General features: G+C 34.5%; 1 protein-coding gene across 6 annotated transcripts in view; it reads right to left on the bottom strand.

Annotated features, from left to right (window-relative positions):
• Positions 1 to 655: 655 nt before the first annotated feature.
• Positions 656 to 24,211, bottom strand: part of MICU3 (mitochondrial calcium uptake 3) — a 52,756-nt gene continuing 29,200 nt past the window's right edge. For 2 of the 6 annotated variants that reach the window (XM_086888752.1, XM_086888753.1), the window contains 7 exons: positions 23,663 to 23,758; positions 18,423 to 18,523; positions 16,794 to 16,965; positions 12,171 to 12,279; positions 10,996 to 11,153; positions 8,115 to 8,189; positions 656 to 2,914 (listed from right to left, as the gene is read on the bottom strand). In XM_086888752.1, coding sequence (XP_086744878.1) covers positions 8,121 to 8,189; positions 10,996 to 11,153; positions 12,171 to 12,279; positions 16,794 to 16,965; positions 18,423 to 18,523; positions 23,663 to 23,758 — 705 coding nt within the window. In that variant the 3' untranslated portion in view covers positions 656 to 2,914; positions 8,115 to 8,120. The remainder of the gene's footprint in view (positions 2,915 to 8,114; positions 8,190 to 10,995; positions 11,154 to 12,170; positions 12,280 to 16,793; positions 16,966 to 18,422; positions 18,524 to 23,662; positions 23,759 to 24,211) is intronic. The other 4 variants (XM_086888750.1, XM_086888751.1, XM_086888755.1 and 1 more) reach the window with 3 other exon arrangements.

Below are 24,211 nucleotides of genomic sequence, written 5' to 3'. Positions count from 1 at the left end.
TAAAATGTGCAAGGAGGGAAGCTACCACTGGGATCTTAAACACCAGCAGATTACCAGGGAGCAGCCTGCACTACAGGATATTCTGCCAGGAGCTGGGAATTCACCACAGCTCAGGCAAAAGTTGGTTATTATCAAGGCTACCCACAGCTGTAGGGTTTGCTAGTTCTCATTTTATTCAAGCTGGTCTGGGCATCTGTGGGCAGCTCCTAAGCCTCCTCTGAATATTTACTTGCATTATTTCAGTTTTCTCAGCTTATAGATGAGAACAAGAGCTGGTTTTAAACAAAGCCTTAATTTACACAACTTTTCACATCACATCAACATGCACATCTTCTGTGCTGCCAGGAATTCTGCAGATTTTGAATAAGGTTTTATTGAGCCCAGTGACTGTTGTTTATCCGAGGGGTGCCTCTACAGCAGATGGCATGTGCCATTACTGTACCTTGTTTTCAACTCTCCTTGCATTTTCAGGTCTTTTATGCAGAATTCTGTGGCTGAAAAGCAAAGCTATCTAAAGAGATGACTAAAAGAAGAAAACAAGTCTATTTTTTTGTGACAGTGAGATGCTCTAATTCAAAGCACTTACACATTCATGTTACAAAAAAAAAAAATTATTATGACAAAAGAATTTGAATTATATACACTGCAAAGAAAATTAGTTTAGAGTGCATTTATTTTGAAATAAACAAGAATATTATATGTATATCTTCATATTTATATTAAATAATATTATTAAACATGAAGAAAAAATAGTCTTAAAAACTAATCTGACACTTTCACATTCTATTTTATATTAAGTAACCATAGATAGGAAATATATAGAAAAATGCTAAAATTGCCTCAAGCCAGCCATAAAAGCAAAGTGCATTATTGCCTGGGGCAGTGGAGGATCAAAATGATGATGGTACTGCTGCTTCCTCTGAGGATCACTCTGAGTGCGCAGTCATGAATGAAAAGGAAGGATGGGAACGCCTTCAGTGACCCCCAATGTTTTCTTCTCTTTGTCCTTCATCACTGAAGTAGCAAAGTGGGTTTTGCACATGCTGACAAGAAGCAGTGAGCCGGTTTTGCGTACCGAGACGATACATTGAATACAGTTGATTCCCCAAATGATCACACATATTTTCTGCTGTGTCAATTCAAGAACCTTCATCTCAATTTATCTGATTTATTTCTTGCTGTCAGTAGTTTAAGGACACCAAGGTGGAAATTTTGAATTTATTTATTGTGAAATATTAACTGAAATATCATCCTTTGATAGTTTTCTGAACTGGCTTGGGTTTTGGGTTTTTTTTTTTTTTCAGATAAAAGCCACACTTATCACATATTTTTTCTACAATTCCCAGTGTGGAATTTCTTTAAAAAAAGCTTCTTTCTAATTTTGTTTTGATTTTTCTACCAGAGATATATCTTACTATAAATTAAGCATTTCTAAACTTAGGTGTACTGTTACACAGATGCCATACATCTATTCACATGACATATAGGATGGCAATTGAGCAACGTGTGCACTGAATAAAATTTCGAAGAGTTTTCTTTCATGATTTGTAGTAGTAAAATATTTAAAAACATTGTTTTAGTTCTTTTTTGATTGTCTGACTACCAAATATTTCTGCTTCTGATGATAATTTATTGACATTATTTGAAGTGTGTGTGTGTATTCAGCTGGAATTATTTCAAGGCACAGTCTTTTCCTAAACAGACACAGATTTATCCAATGTCCAGTAAACCTTTTCAAAAAGGTTATAAAAAATATGTGTTCTTTTTTGTGTGGATTTAATTCCTACTACCTCACAATAATGTTAATAGGGAGTAAGGAAAAATGCTGTTGCTGAATAGCAAACAAGTATTATTCAGATAATATTACTTAGTGTTGTTCTGTACTGTGCATGCATTCATGTTTTGTTTTGTTTTTTTGTTTGACACAAACACAAGCTATTTATCTAGTTTTCAGATATAGCATTCCAGAGTAGCAAATCAGACAGCTATAATTTCTACTCAGTGCCACTTCATATAAAAGTGCACTATTCACAAGAAACACATGAATTTGTACTCTATCAGAAACATACCAGTGTATGGCAATAAAATTTATAATAAATACTACAAAGTGTGTGTTACATGAATTTTAACATTTTGACTTTTCTTTGACACAGTGCTTGTAAGACATCTTAAAATCTGTACTATTTTTTAAAGGATAAATGCATAAACATAATAATAAGACTTAGAGAATCTGAACATTATAGTTCATACAGTACTTTTCCTAGGTAAATACCTATCATTCACATTATAACTGTAACAGCTTTACTCTTGGTAAAATAATAGCCTCTAAGAGTTTAATTTGTCCATTCAACTCATATGTAATTGTTCTGCTACTTAATGTAGTCTCATTTTCAGTTTAGCACAAACTTGTAACAGTGCTCCTCTGAAAGTAAATTCACAGTCTAAGCTCATGCAGGCAGTTTCTCTTCACTGCCAAACATCTTCCTGCCCAGGTCTAAGACTTATTTTCGTTTCCTTTTAAATGATAAATTTATCTCAAAATAATCAAAAATAATATTCAAAAGGTATTCTTACAAAAGAAGGGTTCTCCCACTCACATGGCATAGTTAGTTCATCAATTAAATAAAATACATACTGAAAAGCGGTTTTAAGAGTTGATGATCGCTACACTAAGTGGAAAAGAAGTCCTGTGTTTTCTACTGCAGCTGGAAGATTCACCTTTCACCTGGGTTAGTTTGTTCTTCATTAAGAATTCATGGGAATAAATAATTCTAGCCAGTGCAGATAATCCTGTTTTCTTCCTTTATCTCAGCATATCTCGTCTCCGAAATTGCTTCCATAGATCTCTGAGATGCTCACTGGTTACAGTCATCACACAAGAGTAATACTCCTTCCAACCATACTTTGGAGTCTCCTGTGAAAAGTGAAAAAACATACAATTGGAAAAAAGATACCATTCACTAAAGTCATTAATTCTACCTTAAATTTTATTCAGACTCATACATACTAGATAGATGTTTTAATATTAAAATAATGAGAGTTCAAATTTAGTTCTGTAAAATAAGAGTTATAAATCCATACATGTTAAGTATTCAAAAGACATCCTCACCTCACAACACACAGTTAGCATTCAACAAATGGCCTAATTATATTAAAAGATGCAAGAAGGCTTTTCCTCTTTATTCAGGCATGTCCAGCTCCCTCTCTAGTTTCATTCCTTGATTCTTTGTATTGACACTGTACTAAAAAGTTCACCAATGACACCAAATAAAAAGCATAGAAAATTACTGTTGTTCATTAAACTGAGGCACCAGCAAAAGCCAAATACCATAAGGGCAGATGACATGAAAGCTTCTTTATATTAGATTACCTTAATCCTAAATTGTAGTTCAGCAACATGAATAATTGTCCACTGAATGGAGAGGAAAACTGGCCAAGGGCTGGCCTGGGAGATCCACTGCTCTGTGCTCCATGCTCTCTGTCATTATCACTGGATCTCATAATTTCTTCCACTGTTCCTAACTCCGCAAGTCTATTCTCATATTAAGTGTAAAAAACAGATGTGGAGATACTAAGAATTAGAGCAAATGGGGAAAGAAACCACTTTCCTCCTAGTTTATATACTGAGCTTACACCACATGGTGTGGAATATCCCTTGGGCCAGTTGGGGTCAGTTGTGCTGGCTGTGTCCCCTCCCAACTCCTTGGGCACATCCAACCCCCTTGCAGTTGGGGTGGGCAGAAAAGTCCTTGACTCTTTGTAAGTGCTGCTCATAGCAACCAGTATATCAGTGTATCATCAATAGTATTTCCATCCTGTATTTAACACACAGCTCTGTAGCAGCTACCAGGAAGAAAATTAACTCAGCTAACTCAGGACACATGGTGAGACTGTCCAATACCTTGTTTTGGTTGAACTGAGTCAAAATGTTAAAGAAATTGCCACAGTGCAGTGCATTAAAATCCACCATTAGACACTGAAGGCTACATCTATTTATTCTTATCCCTCACTTTTTAAATTAAATAACATAGACGTTTATAAAGAAGTTGTAGATATTCAGAACACAATTTAATCCACAGTAGTATATTATGCAGACATATTTGAAATATTAGAAACCATACTTAGATGAATGCATGATTTAGCTGATATTTATAGTCAATCTCATGAAAAATTGCATAGCTTGCAAATTGAAGTGCATTTAACAAAAGCATATTCAGTTTATTAACCTATGCTTTAAGATATGCGCTTACTTTTTATTTTATGAAACAACTCCAGAGAAATGTTCATAAAAGTCATTAAAAGAAATTCTGAAATACACTATTCATCTACTTATTTCTAAATTGTGCACTATTGTTGTATCTACTCTCAGTGTACCAAATCCACAACAAGGAACAACTTGTCCACACATTCTGCAATGCTTTCATGTTTCACTGGAACATTCTCCTCTCACTGTAACCAGGTATGTTTTTAAGATTCTTGTCAGGTTTAGGATCTTGCAGAAACTTGCAAAAAACAGAACTTGCCCAAGTTCTGCAATTTCCAGTTACTTTTGTAAGATGGTGTGTCTAATCACATGCTTCTCACCTCTGTGCTTTAGAGAAGAGGTAAGCAAAAGTCTTCTAACAGTAAGCAACAGTCTCTTTTGTTTTTCTTTAAAGCTGTCTTTTAACTAGATGTATTCAATTGCGGTGTTCTAATAAACTATAGAAATTAAAAGCTTTAAAAAGATTAGCTAAATGAAAAATTTAATCTCACTTGACAGAATAAAGCGTTTACAGAAGACAGCAATTTACAGTTGAAATAGCTGGAAATGAAGTTCTGAATCTATGCTTCAGTTTTTCATGTCTTTTTCAAAATAAATTTCCTTCCTCACTCAGTCTCAAGGTACTATTTTTAGCTATTAACCATTACCTCATGAAAGCTTTTAAGCAGAAATTTTGAAAACCCTCAATATTCAGAACATATAGAAATCAGGTATTTTAATAAAAAAAAAAATCTTGAGATTCTCAGAAAATTACTAGTACAAAGTTACTAGAAATTATTTTCTAGATTTCCATTGATGTAATAATTACTTCCAATACTTCTTCAGTAATCAATAATATCACAGTTATGGCCTAAATATCTATTACTGTTACTGAGCACATGACTAGTTTAGCAAACAGTATTTTAGATGGACTTGAATCCCTTCGTAAGTCTGTCTCTAGCATCCCTTTTTGGAAATTAACTTTGAAAGGGCTTAGTTAGAAATTTCCTAGATAATCCTTTCACAAGACATTCAAAAGCAGGGCTCTTCTCTGTGCTCTGTCAGGCAGTTCTCCACAAACATGTTTCTTCACTTCTCCCTGCAGTGTATGCAAAGAAGTACCTGCCAATGCCAAGTCAGGCTGGGTGCCCTGCAAGGACCACACACAGCTGTTCCCCTAGGAGAAATCTGCATTATTTATTGTAAGGGTACAACATTCTTTACACTGTGGAGTAAAGGCATTAGTGCATTTTAGAGACATGTGATGTACAGCACAATGTGCTGTTTATTGCTTTTCAGAATGCAGATTCAAAGCAGGGTATAATCTATGGCAAGCATGCCAAGTATCTTAATCTCCTTCACCAGACTTCTACATTTACCATCGAAAAGCACAATACTTCAAAGCACAAGGAACTGTACATACATATTTGGAAAAAAGTAAAATTAATAGTAGTTGTACTGCACCTAACTCTGGGATATAGTTGCAGCTGATTTTTGTATTTCATGTACATTTATGTGCTTCTTTGGACATCAGAATGAAATTTAATTACCTATTGGAACTGTTCAATGTAAAATCCCCAATAATTCCATTTTTATTATCTTTTCAATTTTTAAACTAAATGGAAAATAGTGATTTTTACAATGATGTACTTCCACTTTCACTGCACAATGTGTGGCAAAGATAGAACTATCTCTGTTCAACTCCACAATACTTTTGCCAAATCACTTCACATACCTTGGCTAAAGTTTTCATTTCCATTAGTAGAAGTTTATGATAAATCTGAAGAAATATTATGAGTTATGCAATGTTTTGGACAAAAAGGAACTCTGAACAGCCAACAACTGGTTATGTCACTGTAACACCTGGGCTTGTTCTCAGAGGTCTTTTCTGACCTTAACAATTCTGTGACTGACTCCTGATAAGAGACAAGAAGTAGTTGCTCAGGTGAAGAGCAAACTAATGTGTCAGCAGGGAAGAGAGAATTTTATATATACAAGGCTTACATTGTACTCTTCAGTGCAACAGGTATTTGATTCAGACCTACTCAAGCAAGCTTAGGTACAAGAATATTTGTTATATCAGAGCTCCAGGTGGGAAGAAGAGCAGGGTAAATAACTAGTGGCCTCTATATTAACTCAGTGAGGTGCCTGTAGCCAAGCCCATGCCCTGAAAAATAACATGGTTTCTTCTGATTCCAAATGGGTAGTGTAGATGTACTATAATTCAATTTTTTTTTGAGAATGGCTTTATACAGAATGAACAACATCTCTCTTCATAAATCTCCATGGTACATTTTTCCCAGTTTACATCATCTCAACATACGAATTAATTAATTTAATGCCTGAATTTAGACCTGACAAGATGTTGATGTATGTATACTTGATGCTTTTACCACAGTCTCTCTTTCTGTCACCAAGATAATTTTATTAGGTTTATTGATTAGATACTGGATTCTTTTGTGTCACTGCGTTTTCTTCCACTTGGTCACATACCCTTCACTGAAATTATTAGGGAAGCATCATGACTGTGCACCATCTTACCAGTTTCCTGTAAGAGCTGTTTCATGTTTTGAAAAGTTTACAGTTTAAATAATACTTAACATGAAACTGCAATATGGGTTTTGACAAGAAGACGAAGTACTGCTAATAACTATTTTTAAAAATACATGAGAAAAGAAGAAAGGCAGCTTTGAAAGCCAAAAGTTTCAAAGATATAAAGATACATAAGATTAAAATAAAGCCATGACTTCCTTTCATGCGACTAGTAACTTGGATTACTAAAATATTGTTTAAACTACTTTATTAGTCATTTACTCTTCCCATTAGTAGAGAAATGGTGGAGAAACCAGATGTTTTTTTAAGATCAAATTTCCTCTTCTGTCCCTCACATATTAGTACAATGCTTCAGTATTAGGGTATAGTATTGAACAAAAAAACCTCAGATTAATATTGTACCTCAGAATTAAAAACAGCAGGAGAATGACAGTCAAACCATCCTGGCTCAGGAGCATGAGATGTGCTGGACCCCTCTGAGGGTCACTCAGAGCAGACCACTGGCCATGGGGCCTTGCTTGTTATGGTGTACATCTCTTTGCTCCTTCCCTTGGTAAAAATCTGGGAGCCAACAGCCATCATTGCAACTCCTGCAAAGTCTTTACATGGAAACAAGAAAAAATCCTTCAACAGCAAAGGAACAAACTCCTCCTTTATGTGAAGAAGAGAAATGTCTACTAACGCAGTGTTGGTGTCCCCTGTGTGACAAACAGTTTCACAAGTTGGCTACAGAACCTGCACACCTCGGTTTTCACACTGAAATCCACAGTACAACTGAACTGTACCAGTGGACGTTCATGTAGCAGACACGTGGAAATGGCCAATGGTGGTTATGTGTGGACACAATGCTGCATTAAATTGCTGGTACATCATTAACTGAGCCAAAAATACATGATTTCTTTTAAGAATGTAGCAGTATAAATCAAAGCAGAATCAAGTCACTAAAAGTCAGAAAATCTGCCTCTACAATCTTCTGATAAATACTTTATAGGTACCTGAGAAATTACTTAAAATGAGATAATAGGACAGACATAAAACAGCAACAGAAACTATGAAAAAATACTTTTCGTAAGTACAGTAAGTACAAAATCACAGCTGGCTCACAGAACAGTGACAGTGTAAGTCAGTCATTACCAACTCCAGGATAAAATTCTATTGCTTCAGTCAAAAACATGATGTGATGCCTCAAGCTACTACATTGCTTGCAGTCATATAACCTATTGCTGAGTTTTGGAACAGGAAACAAAGCAGTGACAGTTCAACATTCAGCCATTCCTGCAGGCATGCCAGCACACTCAGACTGGTGGCTAACACATACCGTCATTTATCTGCTATAGAGCTCCTTCCTCACGCAGGATTTGAAAGTAGTATACCTCTGTATAGGTTTGTAGCCCTGTGGAGCAGAAGATGGAGAAGTGTGCAGATGCAGACAACACGTGAAGGCAGCCAGGGGTAAGCATAAGACAACAGTATCATGAAAATACAAAAAATGGCTTTAATTGACAAATAGCTAGGAGATACAGTACAGCATGTGTTATGCAAAATGTTTATCATTTAGTCATTAAGTTCCAAGTCTTCCAGTTTAAAAATGGAATTTTTAAAGGAAAAGGAATATTTTTATATATTTTTAGATTTGAAAAAGAAAGGGAAATAACTAACGAAACAGAAAGCAAAAAAAAAGCTTTTCATGTCTGAACATTTTTAATTAGTTTATGGCAATACTCTGACTGACCACTTGATGGCAGCTTAACATATGAGTTTGCTTCGAGCTACTAAAACAAAAACAAGGTTTTGTGCTACAAAACTGCAGGAAAAGAGAAATTTCATTTGCTAAAGTCTTTAGGACATTTACATTTCCAAAAACATATCTAAATTTGGTATTAAAATGAACATTTATTATGCTCCTAATAAGAGGGGGTACCTGACCCTCCTGAAGTTTTTAAGTACAAGACTAAGCTGTTAAATAGGACAAACCTGCTACATACTGACTAATGTTTCAGAACAGCATTTTCATTTGACTTGTGTGACTCTTTGCTCTTAAACAGGTTCACTTGAGTCTGGCTATAAAACCACAAAATGCCCTTTTCAAAATACATGGTCCCAGTACCAAATCCTCTAACAGCCTCAAGATTCCAGGCAAACATAATTAGTGAAACAATTAAAAAGGTAGAATTGCTAAGTACAAGATGTTAAATGTAAAATCATACTTCAAATCACAGGCTGATTTGCAACTGTTATTTTGGGATGTTTTTAAAGAGATAATCAGACGCTATGTTAATTGGCAGATATTAATTGGGGGATACTTAACAATAAAATCAGGCATTTATACTTCATAAAGGGGTTCAGATTTCTCATGGCCAAGATTTCTATGTTGCTACAAAATTCTGAATAAGCTGAAGCCTTTACATACTTGTATCTATATGATGAAACTGACTGAATTTTCATATGGATCCAAAACAGTTATTGATAAAGAATAGGTTAGTATTTTGTTAGTTTTGATTTAGCACAAGACAACATTTACAATCCTCCACATTGTAGGAGCAAGAAGGTGAAGTCTTACTTGTTTTAGACACATTAAATACTCTGCAACTTTTCACATACAAACAATAGGAAGCAATTCATGACACTTTCCATCAGTTTGTTCTGGGAATAAGGTTCTTAGGCATTTTCCACTTTACATTCTAAATCAAGATTGAAGTGGGTGGGGAGTGTTTTTTAAGGCAAAATTTTTGCAGAATTTTTACTATTATCCACTCTTGGAAAAAAATGGTTTGTGTGACAGTTATGAAACTTACTGGAAATTGTAGTTCCTCAATTTACTACTATAATTGTAATACTCCTGATTAGTGAAGAGAATGCATTTAAATGAATTACAGGACCAAATCACAATTGTCTCTTATATAGAGATGTCTCCTATATGGAGATGTCCAGTATTTAAGTTAACTTAGAGTTAGACTTCATGAAAGACTGTGTTATTCTTCTGAATATTGTTTACAGTCCACTGGAATATTTCATAGTAGTCCAGGCAAAAGCAAGATACATATGTAAGACTGAATAGTGCTGGATGATACAGATTCTTAAAATTATATATGATTTCTGTCATGCATTTTGTGAAATAGAACATGTAATAAATACAAGAATTACTTAGTAAGCAGACTGTTTGCTGGTTAAATTAACATACACTGCACATTTACAATTAGTAAACAATTAAAACATATAGCTGAACAGCTTGAAACAATTGTGAAACAATCATCATTACCACACCATAATAAAAGGAATTGAGGACCAACAAGTAAATAATTTTGTTACAAATACAGTGTTTGTTATCCACATTTTATGTTTGATCATAATATTACAGAAATAACAAGTAAACTATTAGACTCAACACCACTTCACAGAAAGTTCTAAAATTCCATTTAGGAAGCTAACTAAAATTAACTAAAATTACAGAAAACATACTGAAATGTGACTTTTGGAACTATAATACAGTTTAAGGTTTATGTTTCAGCAATAAGATTAGTAGTTAGAACACCATTTTACATTTAGTTGAAAATGTTAACACCTGTCATGAAGGAAAAAAAAATGACTGCAAGTAATTTCCTGCCATCTAGCTTATTATAATTGAATATTAGATGCAGGGTTTAATTATTAAAATCAGCCCTGAACTAGAACACAGCATTGTTCAGCACCACTTCACTAATTTTTATTTGAAAATTAAAACTACCTTCTGCTGCAACTCTTTCCAGCTGTCATTATAAACACTTGTTTTTTATATGTTTTACAAGAGTTGACCTTTAAACTTCTTGAGCTTGAGAGAGACAAATTCTCTTTTCTCTGCACACAGTATAGACATAATTGCTCTTGTTGTTAAAATTCCTAATGCTAATCTATTAATCACACAACACAGAAGAAATGACAGTATACAGGGGATTTCTCATCTCCTGTTTGGTTTGCACATTGTAAAGGTACATCACATCCTCTAAGAATTACTTTCTAACAAAAAAAAAAAATCAAGAATTTAAGAAGGATTTTATCTCACAGATTGTTTCAGTATTTCTATAAAATGTATGTCTTAAATGTATGTCATAAAATGTATGTCATAAAATGTATTTCTTTAAACATATGCACTGGTGCTACAGATGCTAAAGTGGAGGTAAGTAGCAAAGTCAACTAAAATAACTAAAAATTAGAATACTTACCCTAAACCCTCGATTGAGTCTGTCTTTCATAATGCCGATAAATTCTTTATAACTCAACTGGTCATCTCTGTCTACATCAAAAATCTTGAACACTGTGTTCACCAAATGTGGTGAGAGCTTCACACCTGTAGCTACGTACACAGCACGCTTGAATTCATCTGCATAAGGACAACAACAGAAAAAAAAATAAAAAAGGTGAATTTAAGGGTACTTTGTGAACAGCATATTATGAAATACAAGTAAACTTTTAACTTGAGTTTTCACATTTAAATACTCAAAAATATGAAAAAGTGAAAATTAGGTCTGAATTTTACAGTTCTAAACCAAGTAGTTCTTAACTGATAAAAAATGACACTGCCTAATTGGTGCCAATTATTTTACAAAAAAAGGTAACAATCTACAGATTAGTAGAATGTTATATAACATACATTCTATATGTTATATATAGTACAGAATGTTACTATACTATGAGCAATAACAAAATTAGAAAATCATATTATAATTAAACCTATGTTACATATATGGCATTTACTTATTTGACATAAAACAGAACCCAAAGAGCACAGAGAAAATGATACAATCCCTTGGTAAGGCCACATGAGGTACGACCATGCTGGTGTTATGTGGTCAGAGCCATGAAGAGGCTACTTGAGGAGAGAGCACACAAGTCTGATCACTTTGCATATTCATCTTGTGTTCCCTGAGCATCACAACTGGAATAGGTTTTATTACAGATTTTAGTAGGTACATACATGCCCAGTTCTTTCAGTACCCACTGACTGATTTGTTAAAAACTATCTGATCTCTCTTTGGACCTTCTGGCACTGTTTCCTTCTACAGCCTTTGTAGAAGGCCAAGTTTCAGATGCTCACTGTGTAAAGAAATGCTTTTGTTTGCCTTAATCTAATCTCTCACCAGTGTCATCAACTGTCTCTTAACTTCTGTATTGTAGGATTTGATGGACAACTATTCTGCATTCAGCTTGTACACCACTTATATGACTTTGCATAATATCTCTTATGAGATGGCCAAGCCTTTTCCTCTCAAAGCTGGAGTCGTAGCATCTTTAGCCTTTTACTGGAAACATTAAAACTAGAAAATAGGAAATACAAAACATTTTTGTCAGCAGTTCTACATGGATATCAATGCATTTTTATAAAAATACAGATACTTACCTTGACCTATGGAACGACTTGCAAAATTATACATTTGCATTGCAATTGTAAAGTCTTCTAGATTGTTCAAAAATTGAAAAAATGATCTAAATTCTTCAAATGTGATACCCTAAAAACCAGAAAAACAATAAGCACTGTAAGAATTATTAGTAGTAATAGCAACTGAATAAACAAACCTTGCAATTATATATATCTACTTTATTTAAGAACAGATACCACACACATTTAAAAAAGGGCTTTGTAGTAAAAGTCAATTAAGTAGAGAATTGGTGTTTCTTGAGGAATGCAGTTTGCTTTCCCCTCTGTGACTGCAACAAGACAGCAATTCACACCAGAGCACTCAAAAATACTGTTCCATTGCTGAGGGCAATTTTTAAGAATTCCAGGATTATTACAATATGGTAGTCAATACTAACAATAAAAAAGTCTAGGTTTGGATGAACATTGGACTATGTTTACTACTGAAAACCTGCAAACCACTATCATACATATATGAGTGTATGTGCTCATATAAATACATTGAATGATTCATAAATGTATGTTATGATCTACCTTAAGGCTGTACTTCAGGGTGAAATCTTTACATATCCAGATTTAGATACCCAAGCCTCTTCAGCTGAGGGTTTGCAAGTACTGCAAGGTTTGTCCATCTTTTTAAAAAATCAATTGCATGACCAGACTTTAGAATATCTCCTGTGAAAGTTTCACTGATAGTGTTCTTGTTAAAAGAGTTTATCTTCATTACTTGTAATATTTGTTCTGCTCTTCTTCAATTTAGATTGAGATCCGAAGATTTGATAAACTATCTCTAAATCAGTTCTGAAAGAGACCTGAAAATGAGACTTTGAACTAAGCCAGAATTCCCATTGGTCTCAGCCATTCTGAACATGGAATGGCATTCTTTGTCAAACCTTGATCTCCCTGGACTCCTTTAACTATAACTCCTGCCTATTTTTCTATTTGCTTTTATTCTATTAACTTATTTAAGTACTTGTGTCTGAAAATATATTTGAAGGCAATAGTAAGACTGTGAGCCTTTCTGTTCAAACTAAAACATTGACCTATGTCTCTCCTGAAACATATACATAGTCTTTACAGTATGGTGGAACACAGAAAACATGCAAATGTTGGTTTGTGCCCAAGGAGAACATGGCAGAGGTTGGATGCTAACCCATATGAAACAATAAGGACTGTGGAAAATATGGAAAGCAGCATAATATTGTTGTAACAGAGGAATTTAATAGGTCTCCACACACTTGAGATGTAAACCCCTGCTTAACCACTAGCTAAGATTTATAAATTCTTTGGTGATCTTGGCCTGTCCCATCATGACTTGCTTTCCTCAACAAGCAGATCCTTCGCAATTGGGAGGAAACCCTCATTTACACAAGAAGAACCACCACCTTATGTAAATTTTTATCTTAAAATCTTGATTTAGAATTATCAATACTATCTTTTTGTTTCATTGCATTTGACACTATTAGTTTATGTGTCCAAGTTTAGTTCTTGCACTGTTTAGACTGAAAACTCTGTGGGACTGGAATAACTCTGCCATGCATTTTTGAAATTCCTAGACCAGTCAAATGTCATTTCTCAGCCAGAAGCCTGAGGTACTATGGCAAATCAGCAATTGTAGTGAACATCCACCAAAGTCTTAAGCTGAAATTTTAAGCTGACAAATCCTTTAATGTGCACTGATTTGTCTGTAAAAATTCTGGATGCACAAAACAAATGTATGAGGTCAGGCTACTGTAAAAATCTTATTTGTTTGCATGACTTTTGCTTTTCCTAATAAACTGTCTCTTCCTCATCCCTCAGGTTTCCTGGTTTTTACTCTCCCAATTATCTCCCTGATTCTGCTGGTGGGGGAGTGAGCAAATGGCTAGGTAGGGCTTGGTCAATGGCTGGGGTTAAATCATGACAAAAAAAGGAAGCTAATTATTTTATTTGCATGGACAGATTATATTTTACTACAACAAAGAAAACTCAGATTAATTAACTATTTAATGCTGCTAAAAATGCACAGGCTTTCTTCAGGAGCTGATATCTGTAGTAATTCATGATGCCAGCTTACATGAATCACTGCTTGGCATCTAGTTAGTAAAAGGAGGAAGACATCCTGTGAGCAGGCAGCATGCCAGCTGAACATTTTAACATGATTACAATATGACAAAAGATCCTCATGCTGCTTTAGGGGCATCTTCGTACAGCACCATGAAAAATTAACATTGCCAACTGTGAGAGTACTGGCCTATTACTTTACATTCTCGACTAATTTTTCCTCATAATGGAACCCTCTGGTTGCTATTAGTATTGCAGCATATCACCATCATGAAATAGAGAGCAAACTTTATAATTTTCAAATTATAATGTTATGACAAGAGTCAAAAAATGTGACATTTGAACAACATGAACAACACCTCCATGGCAGTAAGAGGCAAAGTCCTATTTTTAAAAATCTGTGGCCAGCGTGAGAGATGTAGTGACAGCACATTTACCAAGCCAATGCTACAAAGTTGTGAAATACAGCAATGTCTTGTTTCACTTAATGGAGGTATAGCATATGACATACAGATACATGGCACCCACCCAGTGCCACGACATTCCCGAACACAGCAAAAAAGCAAATATGTAACTGAGTGACAAAGCTTTCTACATGGAAGTTTTCCTTAACTGATGGTTCCACCAGAGACCAAGAAGAGGAAACTACAGTGGAATACTTGGATTGGAAGACTTAAGAGATGAACTTCAAAGACTAATACCTTGTGTTCAAAAGAAAGTGTCTGTATATTTAGTTAACTGCACCTTTGACATTCAAAGTATTTCTCTACAACTGTCATTATTTTTCAGTTTCCCAAGTGATACTTACATTATTGTTTCTATACAAGACCCAAAGAGATAGGTGTTGTTTTTTTTTTTAGATTTCCAGCTGGAACCATGCAGTTATAGCAGTTGTGTTGCACAGTCTTGGCTCTGAATATTGAAAGCTGCACAAACCTTTTACAGCTGTTTGATCTGAGCACCTCAGTGCCTAGAACAGGCTTGGAAAGGGTGACTGAGCAGGAACTCTGATCCCAATCTTACCACTTCATCTGACACCTAATCTGGTTGAAAGACACAGCCCTGCTTTCCCAGCTATATTTAACACTCAGTGGTCCTAACTGCTGTACAACCACAGGAAGAATCACATAATCCAGATTGCTGGAATTGTTGATTTTTGGAGTGTTATTTCTGTCAGGTCAGTTGACTGATCTTATTTACTGTGAAGACTGAAATTACCATGTCATTTCTCAAATAAAAACAAAACCCAAACAAACTGTTTAAACTGATTTATTACTTTTCTTTGTGAGCTCTGCTGTCAATGCTATTAAAGGATATAACTATTGAAAGAGTTAGCTTTCTAGGGCAGATTAATCTGATCTTCTCTAAACACAAACAGAAGAAGCATATCCAAAACATCCCTTGTTTGAAGGGCTACTTTTCATGTTATCCTATAGATTATCACTGATGCATAGTTGCTACTGAATTTCTTCCAGATACACTTCTGACAACATATTTGTTCTTAAACAAATTAAGGAGTATCCACCTCTTAAACTTTACTGTTTATATTATCATTTCTGTCTGTGCAGTCATTAAAAAACCCACACACCCAAGAATACTTAGAAGCTATCCACTAATAGGACTATAAAACAAAGAGATAAAATGTGATGCTACTAGGGAGGGAGGGAGGGAGGGAGGGAGGGAGGGAGGGAGGGGAGGGAGGGAGGGGAGGGGAGGGAGGGAGGGGAGGGGAGGGAGGGAGGGAGGGAGGGAGGAAGGAAGGAAGGAAGGAAGGAAGGAAGGAAGGAAGGAAGGAAGGAAGGAAGGAAGGAAGGAAGGAAGGAAGGAAGGAAGGAAGGAAGGAAGGAAGGAAGGAAGGAAGGAAGGAAGGAAGGAAGGAAGGAAGGAAGGAAGGAAGGAAGGAAGGAAGGAAGGAAGGAAGGAAGGAAGGAAGGAAGGAAGGAAGGAAGGAAGGAAGGAAGGAAGGAAGGAAGGAAGGAAGGAAGGAAGGAAGGAAGGAAGGAAGGAAGGAAGGAAGGAAGGAAGGAAGGAAGGAAGGAAGGAAGGAAGGAAGGAAGGAAGGAAGGAAGGAAGGAAGGAAGGAAGGAAGGAAGGAAGGAAGGAAGGAAGGAAGGAAGGAAGGAAGGAAGGAAGGAAGGAAGGAAGGAAGGAAGGAAGGAAGGAAGGAAGGAAGGAAGGAAGGAAGGAAGGAAGGAAGGAAGGAAGGAAGGAAGGAAGGAAGGAAGGAAGGAAGGAAGGAAGGAAGGAAGGAAAGGATTTTTTTAGTAAGTCTTTGCTAGAAAATTTTTGGTTTTGATGTCATATGGTTTTTGCAATTTAACCTGCTCTATCTATCTGTTACATTCTATCTAAACTTCAGCAATACAACTAGCTAAATCCTATGGAACACAATTCTATGCTATTTACTCTTCTACTTTTCATTCATCAAGTAATCTGAAAAACCAGGCATGCAGTTTATGATCCGAATAAAATCCTCGTGCTAAGTAGTTCAGTCCAATAAAGCTATGCTTTCATCTTAATTACAATGGGACTGCATGTTGTGGTCAACTGCTAAACAATTACCTTTTCTTCAGGAATGCTGCAGCGCATGTTTTCCAGGTAACTTGATGTATTTTCCACATTTGTGTACCTCAAGAGAATATGGGCAAAGTCTTCCTCACTGATGGTGTTCATCCCATTAGAGTAGGAAAGGAATTCTATCTCTAGAACCTCAGTTTGCAGGTTATCCATAAATCTAAAGCACAAACAAAACATGAAAAAATTGTCATACTTTATACTTCTACTGTTCATGTCCATAAAAGACTCACAGAATATGAGCCAAATAATGTTACACAAATTAGCTCTGCAGCACTGATGGTAAATTTGGTAAATCCCCTATCTATATTGACATATTTTCAAGGCAATGCAACAATCTTAACACAATGATGAAATGTGTTAGTAAGGATTAAAATTACTTAATAATTACACTTTTAATCTAATTCTAGTTTGTGTTTGCCCAATTTTCTTCTTCAGTGAGTCACATATCTTTATTTGTATGTGCTAAATTCAAAAATTCCCAAAATTTATTCTCCGTGTAGTTACTTACAGTTTGAAATTTAACCTTTTGTCTTTTTACCAAGCTGAGTATAATGAGGCTTGCAGTCTTTCAATCTAATCCTTTTTAAAAAATACTTCTCTATTCTTACCATATTTCCATAAACTCTTCCCAGCTTAACAACCTATTTAGTATATTCTGGACACCAAATATAAAACCAGCTACCTATAAACAGGAAAAGTAACTTCCCTGATTCTGTGTGATGCCTTAGTCCTACAGCCAAGGGTGAAATTAGCTCTCTGGTCACAGTAGTGCACTGGGAGCCTCATTTATCTCACTGTCAGCCACAACCCATAACATTTCAACTAAGATGCCTTTTGTAAAACTACCTTCTTTGCTGCTTCCTACTTTGAACTTACATCGTGATGTCACTTAATGACACAGTTTTTACATTATGTAAAATACTGAATAATTTTCAGGGCTTTTCATTTAAGGCAAAATATTTTGCAAACTTCTGATTGATTGGAATACACAGCTAATGATAATGATAAACACAATAGATATTAGGAGTATTTACTGAGGAAACAATAACTAAACATTGTATCTCTCCCAGCATACAGTTTTATGGTTCTGTTTTTACGGCACTCTCCCTGTTTAAATTCTGTATTTACTGGCACAATAACTAAGCCAATAGCTTCCATTGTGTTTTAACTTTTACCCAAAGAAGCTTGTTCTAAGGTGCATGCATGGTATCTTCAGAAAAATTTTGCATTTAAATATGTCCCTAAGTGCAGAGATTCACACCAACATTTTTTTCAAGCACTGGCAAACAGGGGAAAAAAAATAATTAATTCAAAATCAAGAAAGAAGTTCCTACCTATCAATAAGGACAGGGCTGGGGCAGAACCTTTCTACTCCAAACTAACTAAACACACAAGTGCTAACAAAATTTGCAAATCTGGCAGCATTGGAAGAGGACTTCTTATTGTTGGTCCACTTAGTGTTTTATTTTTCTCTTTGTGTGTATAACACACACAAAAGGAACACAAACCATATAAACATACCTGCATAAGCTATGTGTATAGTAATAAAGTACACATTAATTAGAACAACTATACAAATATTTTTTACAAAGAATTAATGAAGTTGAGACTCACCTATAAAAATCTTCAAAGTTCAGTTCAGCTTTTCCTTTCTTGCCAAAAAAGTGTACAAGCAGTGTAGTATCTGACAGCGAACTTGAAATATCATCAGCACGCTTAAATATTAAAATAAAAAAAAAATTAAAGGCCATGATTGGATTGGATACAGAAGTATAATTTGAGAATGCCTATCATCATAATAGACTTTTCTATTAAAAGAGTTTGTATTTTATGTTTATAGTCTTAAAAGATTTTAGTATTGAAATCCATTACATTAATTTTGCCATGCAATTTTCACACAAATATATCAGTAGCTGTTAAATGCATTTAGTAGAAAGTAGTTAAACCAAGAGAATGATGTAATGGAAGCTGAAATGAAGGAGGAAAAAGTATGAAAAATAAAACCAGAAACTTGTGAGGAAAAAAAATCTTGTCAGCTAAGGTAGATCATAAAACATTAACTCCCTTTGTACACAATCTCATTTCCCTTCTACTAAGAAACTACAAAGAAATTAAAGTCCTTTAGTTCATATACTCTTATTCTATATTTCAAAAGTACATATGGGATTGTGTTCCAAAACCACATCAGTTAGGTATACTTTACATGATTCTTTTCTGTAAGTGGCAGATACCCGCATCTTGAATGTTATTGCCCAAACACATTTAAAGCACCAGAATGATGAAGTATTTTGGAATAATTAAGCAATATTTGGATTACTTCTCTTCAGAATGTTTCTCATCTAATGGTCTCTGTGCAGGACTGGAATCTCTGAGTATGTATTAATACTTTTTCTTTAATAAATAACATAAGATTTTGAAGGCCAGAATTAGAAGAGAAAGCCAACTAATTTTGACCATTTATAACAGCAAAAGTTGTAAACAGGAATCCAAACAGAAGTAACTATCATCTGTGTATAGTGATTGCATTACATTCCACTGTTTTACTACATATTCATTGCCCTTAACTATTGTATATATGCATTGATTTTACTTATTTGAAAAAAAAGCTCTTAATACACTGAAGGGCTAGAAGAATAATTCAGTGATATAAGGCTTTTGAATAAGCCACAGTAATCCAACATAACACTGTCCTCCTGCATTAACATGCTTCTGCCAACATTTGACATTTAAAAAGTAATGCATTTAGTCTCCTTACTGTACTTCCTTAGGTTTAGATTGCCTCTTGTTCAAGCCTTCATTTATTTTACAAAGACAAGACTTTATGAAAAGCAAAGAGCAGGAGAGCAATCTCTGCTCTTCCCAGGTAAGCTACCACCCATTAGCAAGTTTGCCTGCTGACTACAGTGTTACAGTACAAAACAAGGCATAGCACAGAAACCTAGCAAATATTTGGGAGATGTAACATTAATAATTTATCACCATAATGATGCATTATAAACCTGTGGGGTCTACCATAGGTATAGAAAACTGTTTATACAGCTCTATAAAGATCTACCATAGGTATAGAAAACTGTTTATACAGCTCTATAAAGATCTACCTGTATAAACCTGCAAGCCACACTCAGAGTCCTTTAAGTCTTACTCTATTTCTTCACTGAAGAGGATATAAAATTATAACAGACAAAGAAACTAAGAAACCAGGAAAAATTTTTGAACAATACGCAATAGTTCCAACATCATGATAAACCATGTACCGTGAAAAAGCATTTCACATCTACGTTCTCTAAAATATACTATATTATTTTCAAATTTACATACTGATTTGTAAAAAATGTAAAGTGCAATATTCATTAAGAGTATTTATATATCAACAACAAGGGAAAACACAAGGCAGTAACAACACAAATCCCTTCCTTTCAACATCCAATCTAAAGAAATGAGAGAGACTTTTCTGTTCTTTATAATCAGTTTAGGATTCTCAAGATTGTATTTCATGTACTCTAGCTTCCTCTTTATTCTCGTGTTCTTCTCCAGGGAGAAATAATATGACATAGTGTATATAGTGGTAGAGATATTTCATGCCCTTCAATTAAGATAGCTCTGCTCTTCAAGTGAGCAAACTAATTCAGAAAAGTAATCACTATTTGTCTTTTAATATTGTTATCCTCCACTACAGAACACAATATACTGAAATGCAGATACCCTGACTTCTTATGTCTTTTGAGCAATTAAATCCCTAAGCACATTCAAACAATTTCCCTCAAGTTCACTGAAAAGATATCAAATGTTAAATTACAGCCTTTCATCTTGCAAAAACATTTCAAAACCTTAGGCTTAGGTTGCATTCACCCATATCTAAAGAACCGTTTAAAAAAAAAATACAATCTGTAAGTCTTTCCACAATTCCCACTAGGTTGGCCTCACTAAATGAAAAAACTCCAAACAAAAACCTCACTGCAGAAACTCAACCCAATATGCCTCTCTGAAGAACTGCAGGCAACTGAAAACTATTCCTGTGCTCCTTCTGCACTGATAGCATTAAATAAATTCTCTCTTTTATGCAGTAAAGGATAAAACCAGAAACCTTAATAATTTAAAGAAATTATTTATTTTATTATTATTTATTTTTCATGATAATTTTTTTTTTTTTTATTTTAGACCAGTGTAAATTAAATTACCTCACCTGTTTCCATGAGGCTCCACAGGAGCCTCAATATTGATCAAATATATTTTACAACCATTTAAATGAGAATAAAAACCTTCTCATTTCTCTTTACACTAACTGGAATACAAATGCAGGTAGACAGACTGAAAACAAGTGTTTCAATCGTCTTACTGACTTGATGCATAATGGCAATATCTTTTCCTTTCTATTTTCTAACTTGAAGTGCATAAAGTCTATTTATTTTGTATTCTGCAAAATTACTTTCAAGTTCTTGATTAACAAGGGTTGACTAAATGCTAATGCTTATGAGCATTGATTCTACTTTTACCAACATATTCCAATAATTATGTATATTACAATTTCAGTTAATAAGATCTTTCTTACTGCAAACTCTTGATTTTTCCAACAGTGATAACTAACCTACTGATTTCCTGTTTCACTTAGTAATTTAAGGGTAAACCCCAAAACTGAATTTAGTGATAACTGGCATATTCCAACAGGACAGTGGAGTTGCTAAATTAGTAAGAACAGAAACAGTATTATATACTGTCCTAGCAAAAACTAGTTGTTATAAATAACTTTACTCTCTGAATAGACCTTCTGATTCCCACAGCAACAAACCTTATTTACTCTCCTTTTCAACTTACATATAGCCTTCTCAAAAGCCTATGAAACAACACAGACCTCAGTGTCACCTTGCTTTATGCCACTTTCTTACTACAAATAGCTATATTATTCAGATCCAAGAGTACCTAGGAGAGATAAGAATATGGATGAATGCCAGCTGGCCCAAACCAAGCAAGATAAAGATAATTACGGTGAGAAGTAGGAAATTATCAGTGGAGAAAATGCAGAACATGATTTTTCTTCATAAAATGATTTTAACAAGTGAGCAGACAGCCTTCTTATACACTTTACAGAGAATTTAAATCACTCCTGAGTATAGCTGCTATTAAGCTTCAATTACAGTATAGTTACAGATATTAGTCTGAGGCATTAGATATTAAAAATCCTCTTTCTCTTCAAGTTAAAGGCATGTAGAGATTACCAAACTTAAGTCCATCTGGACTTGGGACTGAATTCACGCCAGCTAACTGCACATTAAGATGACATTTCATTCAGAAAACTCAATGCCCCAAGCTTCTTGAATAATCAGAGAAATGAGAAGCCTCCTCCCCCCTCTGTGTCTCCTTATCTGACTAGACTAGAGCACTGATACTCTGGATTTTAAAATTTGACTAAATAAATTAGGAATAATAACTGGATTAACAACTCAGAAGCTCATCAACATAGAAGATAGGGAAGATAGGCTGGGTATATTGCTTTATTGCAAGATTACTATGTATTACTATGGATGTTGCTATAAATATTCTTATAAAACTCAATTCCGTAACAGTACATTTTGTTTTGCTCATGGGCAAATGAACACAAGCTGAGAGAAATACAGAAAAACCTTATTTGATACCTAGGAAACATAAGTTCTACCTTAAAAGAAAAATCAAATACCTTATTTTGTTTAGCCCATAATTAAAATTCAAATAAATTTAAACAGAGGGCTATGACTGCATTTATAAACACAACCATGAGTAAGAAGATCAACACTAAAGAAGAAGAAAAACACTAAAGAAGAAAAAGCCCTATGAAAATTACAACAGACTAATATAAAGGGAGTATGAGTAAATTTAGCCTGGAAATTAGAAATAAATCCATTGAAGACTTCAGATTATTCAATAGCTTCTGCAGAGGAACAGCAGGGACAAAAACACTAATTACTTTTAATTTGAAGCACACATTGCTTCCAAACCAAGGAAAAAGACTGAACCAAGGTCAGTTTCTGTTCCCTGTTCTTTTCTCATTATGATCCTGCTTAGGAAACATGGAACTCTGACACCACAGCCAGTAGGAAGCTGCTGTATGTTCTTTAATGCCACTACCAGCAGAGCAATGACGCTCACTGTGTAGGGCAAAGAAAAGCATAAATAATCTAGTTTTCTGACCCTCTGAAATTATAAATACAAAGAAATATCTTACTCAATTATCTAGAAGCAGATCATGAAACAAGAATTATTAGAATTTAAAGCAATATGGAAATTAATTTGACAACTCACTGATATTCCTAGACCTCCACAATGTGATATTAAAGTAATTTTAATATTAGTGTAATATTAAAAAAGATGGACCAATGTTTTGGTCACCTTAAAATATTCCTAGTTTTCTCCAATAATTAAAACAATCTTTGCATTATACTTTTTGTGAAGATTGGCTCTGATAATATACATAGAAAGCAAAGCAAAAGGATGTAAAGATTAAAAGCTTAAAGGGCTACAACTCTCATTAAAGTTGTCATTTTACTGGACCATGTCTAAATGACAAAGGTTTCCTGAATTACTTCTCTAACAGTGAAATGCCATGACTATTAGTGTTAGAAAATACTTCTTATAATGAGGACTGAAGAGGACTTCATCTTCCAACTCTTTCAAAAGGTAACTTTTCTTTTTCTTGGAAATTACAACCTTCAATTATCACATTGTATACAATCAAATGCATTTGATCTGAGAACTTTCAGGTTTAAAACAAAAAAGTAATTAAAAGGAAAAGAAGAACAAGGTTCATAATAAAAGCAATCAGAACAGAATAAATAAAATAGCAGTCTGTTTATGGACCAGAGACCAGAGAGGTTGTTCTATACCTCCGCAAGGTCTGAAAAGAGTGCTTGGCTTGTGCTACGTCTCAAAGTATCCCAATAGCTTCTGGGGACAAGGTCCTCTCCTTCTGTTTTAAGAACCTGCAGTTTCAAGAAGCACAATTGTTTGAAAAACAAAAAAACATTAGAAAAAACATTCATAAACTTTAAAATATTTTCTAACTGATCTTCAAAAGCAGGGCTTGGTTCCCTTGCTTCTAAATAGTAATATTTTAACCAATTACATGACACTTTGTAAATGAAAGGAACACTGGTCTATTACAGCTATTTGGTTAATGCTCTTGGCTGCACCAAAAGTATCACCAGACTACATCTACCCAAACAAAATAAATTCAAGAAAGCAGAAGTGAAAATATTTATTAAAAGTACATGTCAAAATGGCCATTTAAACTCAGTATTTTGCCACTGTTTTTTCTAGCAATTCTGTTTTTCCAGAAAATATTAATTTATGTATTTATAGAATTCATATTTTCATTGGCTAAAATAAAAATATCACCATACAACTAGTTACACAAAATAATTTAAGCTAACATT

The sequence above is a fragment of the Cyanistes caeruleus genome, chromosome 5 (genome assembly GCF_971803275.1).
Source record: "Cyanistes caeruleus chromosome 5, bCyaCae1.hap1.1, whole genome shotgun sequence".
NCBI lineage: Eukaryota > Metazoa > Chordata > Aves > Passeriformes > Paridae > Cyanistes > Cyanistes caeruleus.
This window is presented reverse-complemented; position numbering and strand designations above follow the sequence as displayed.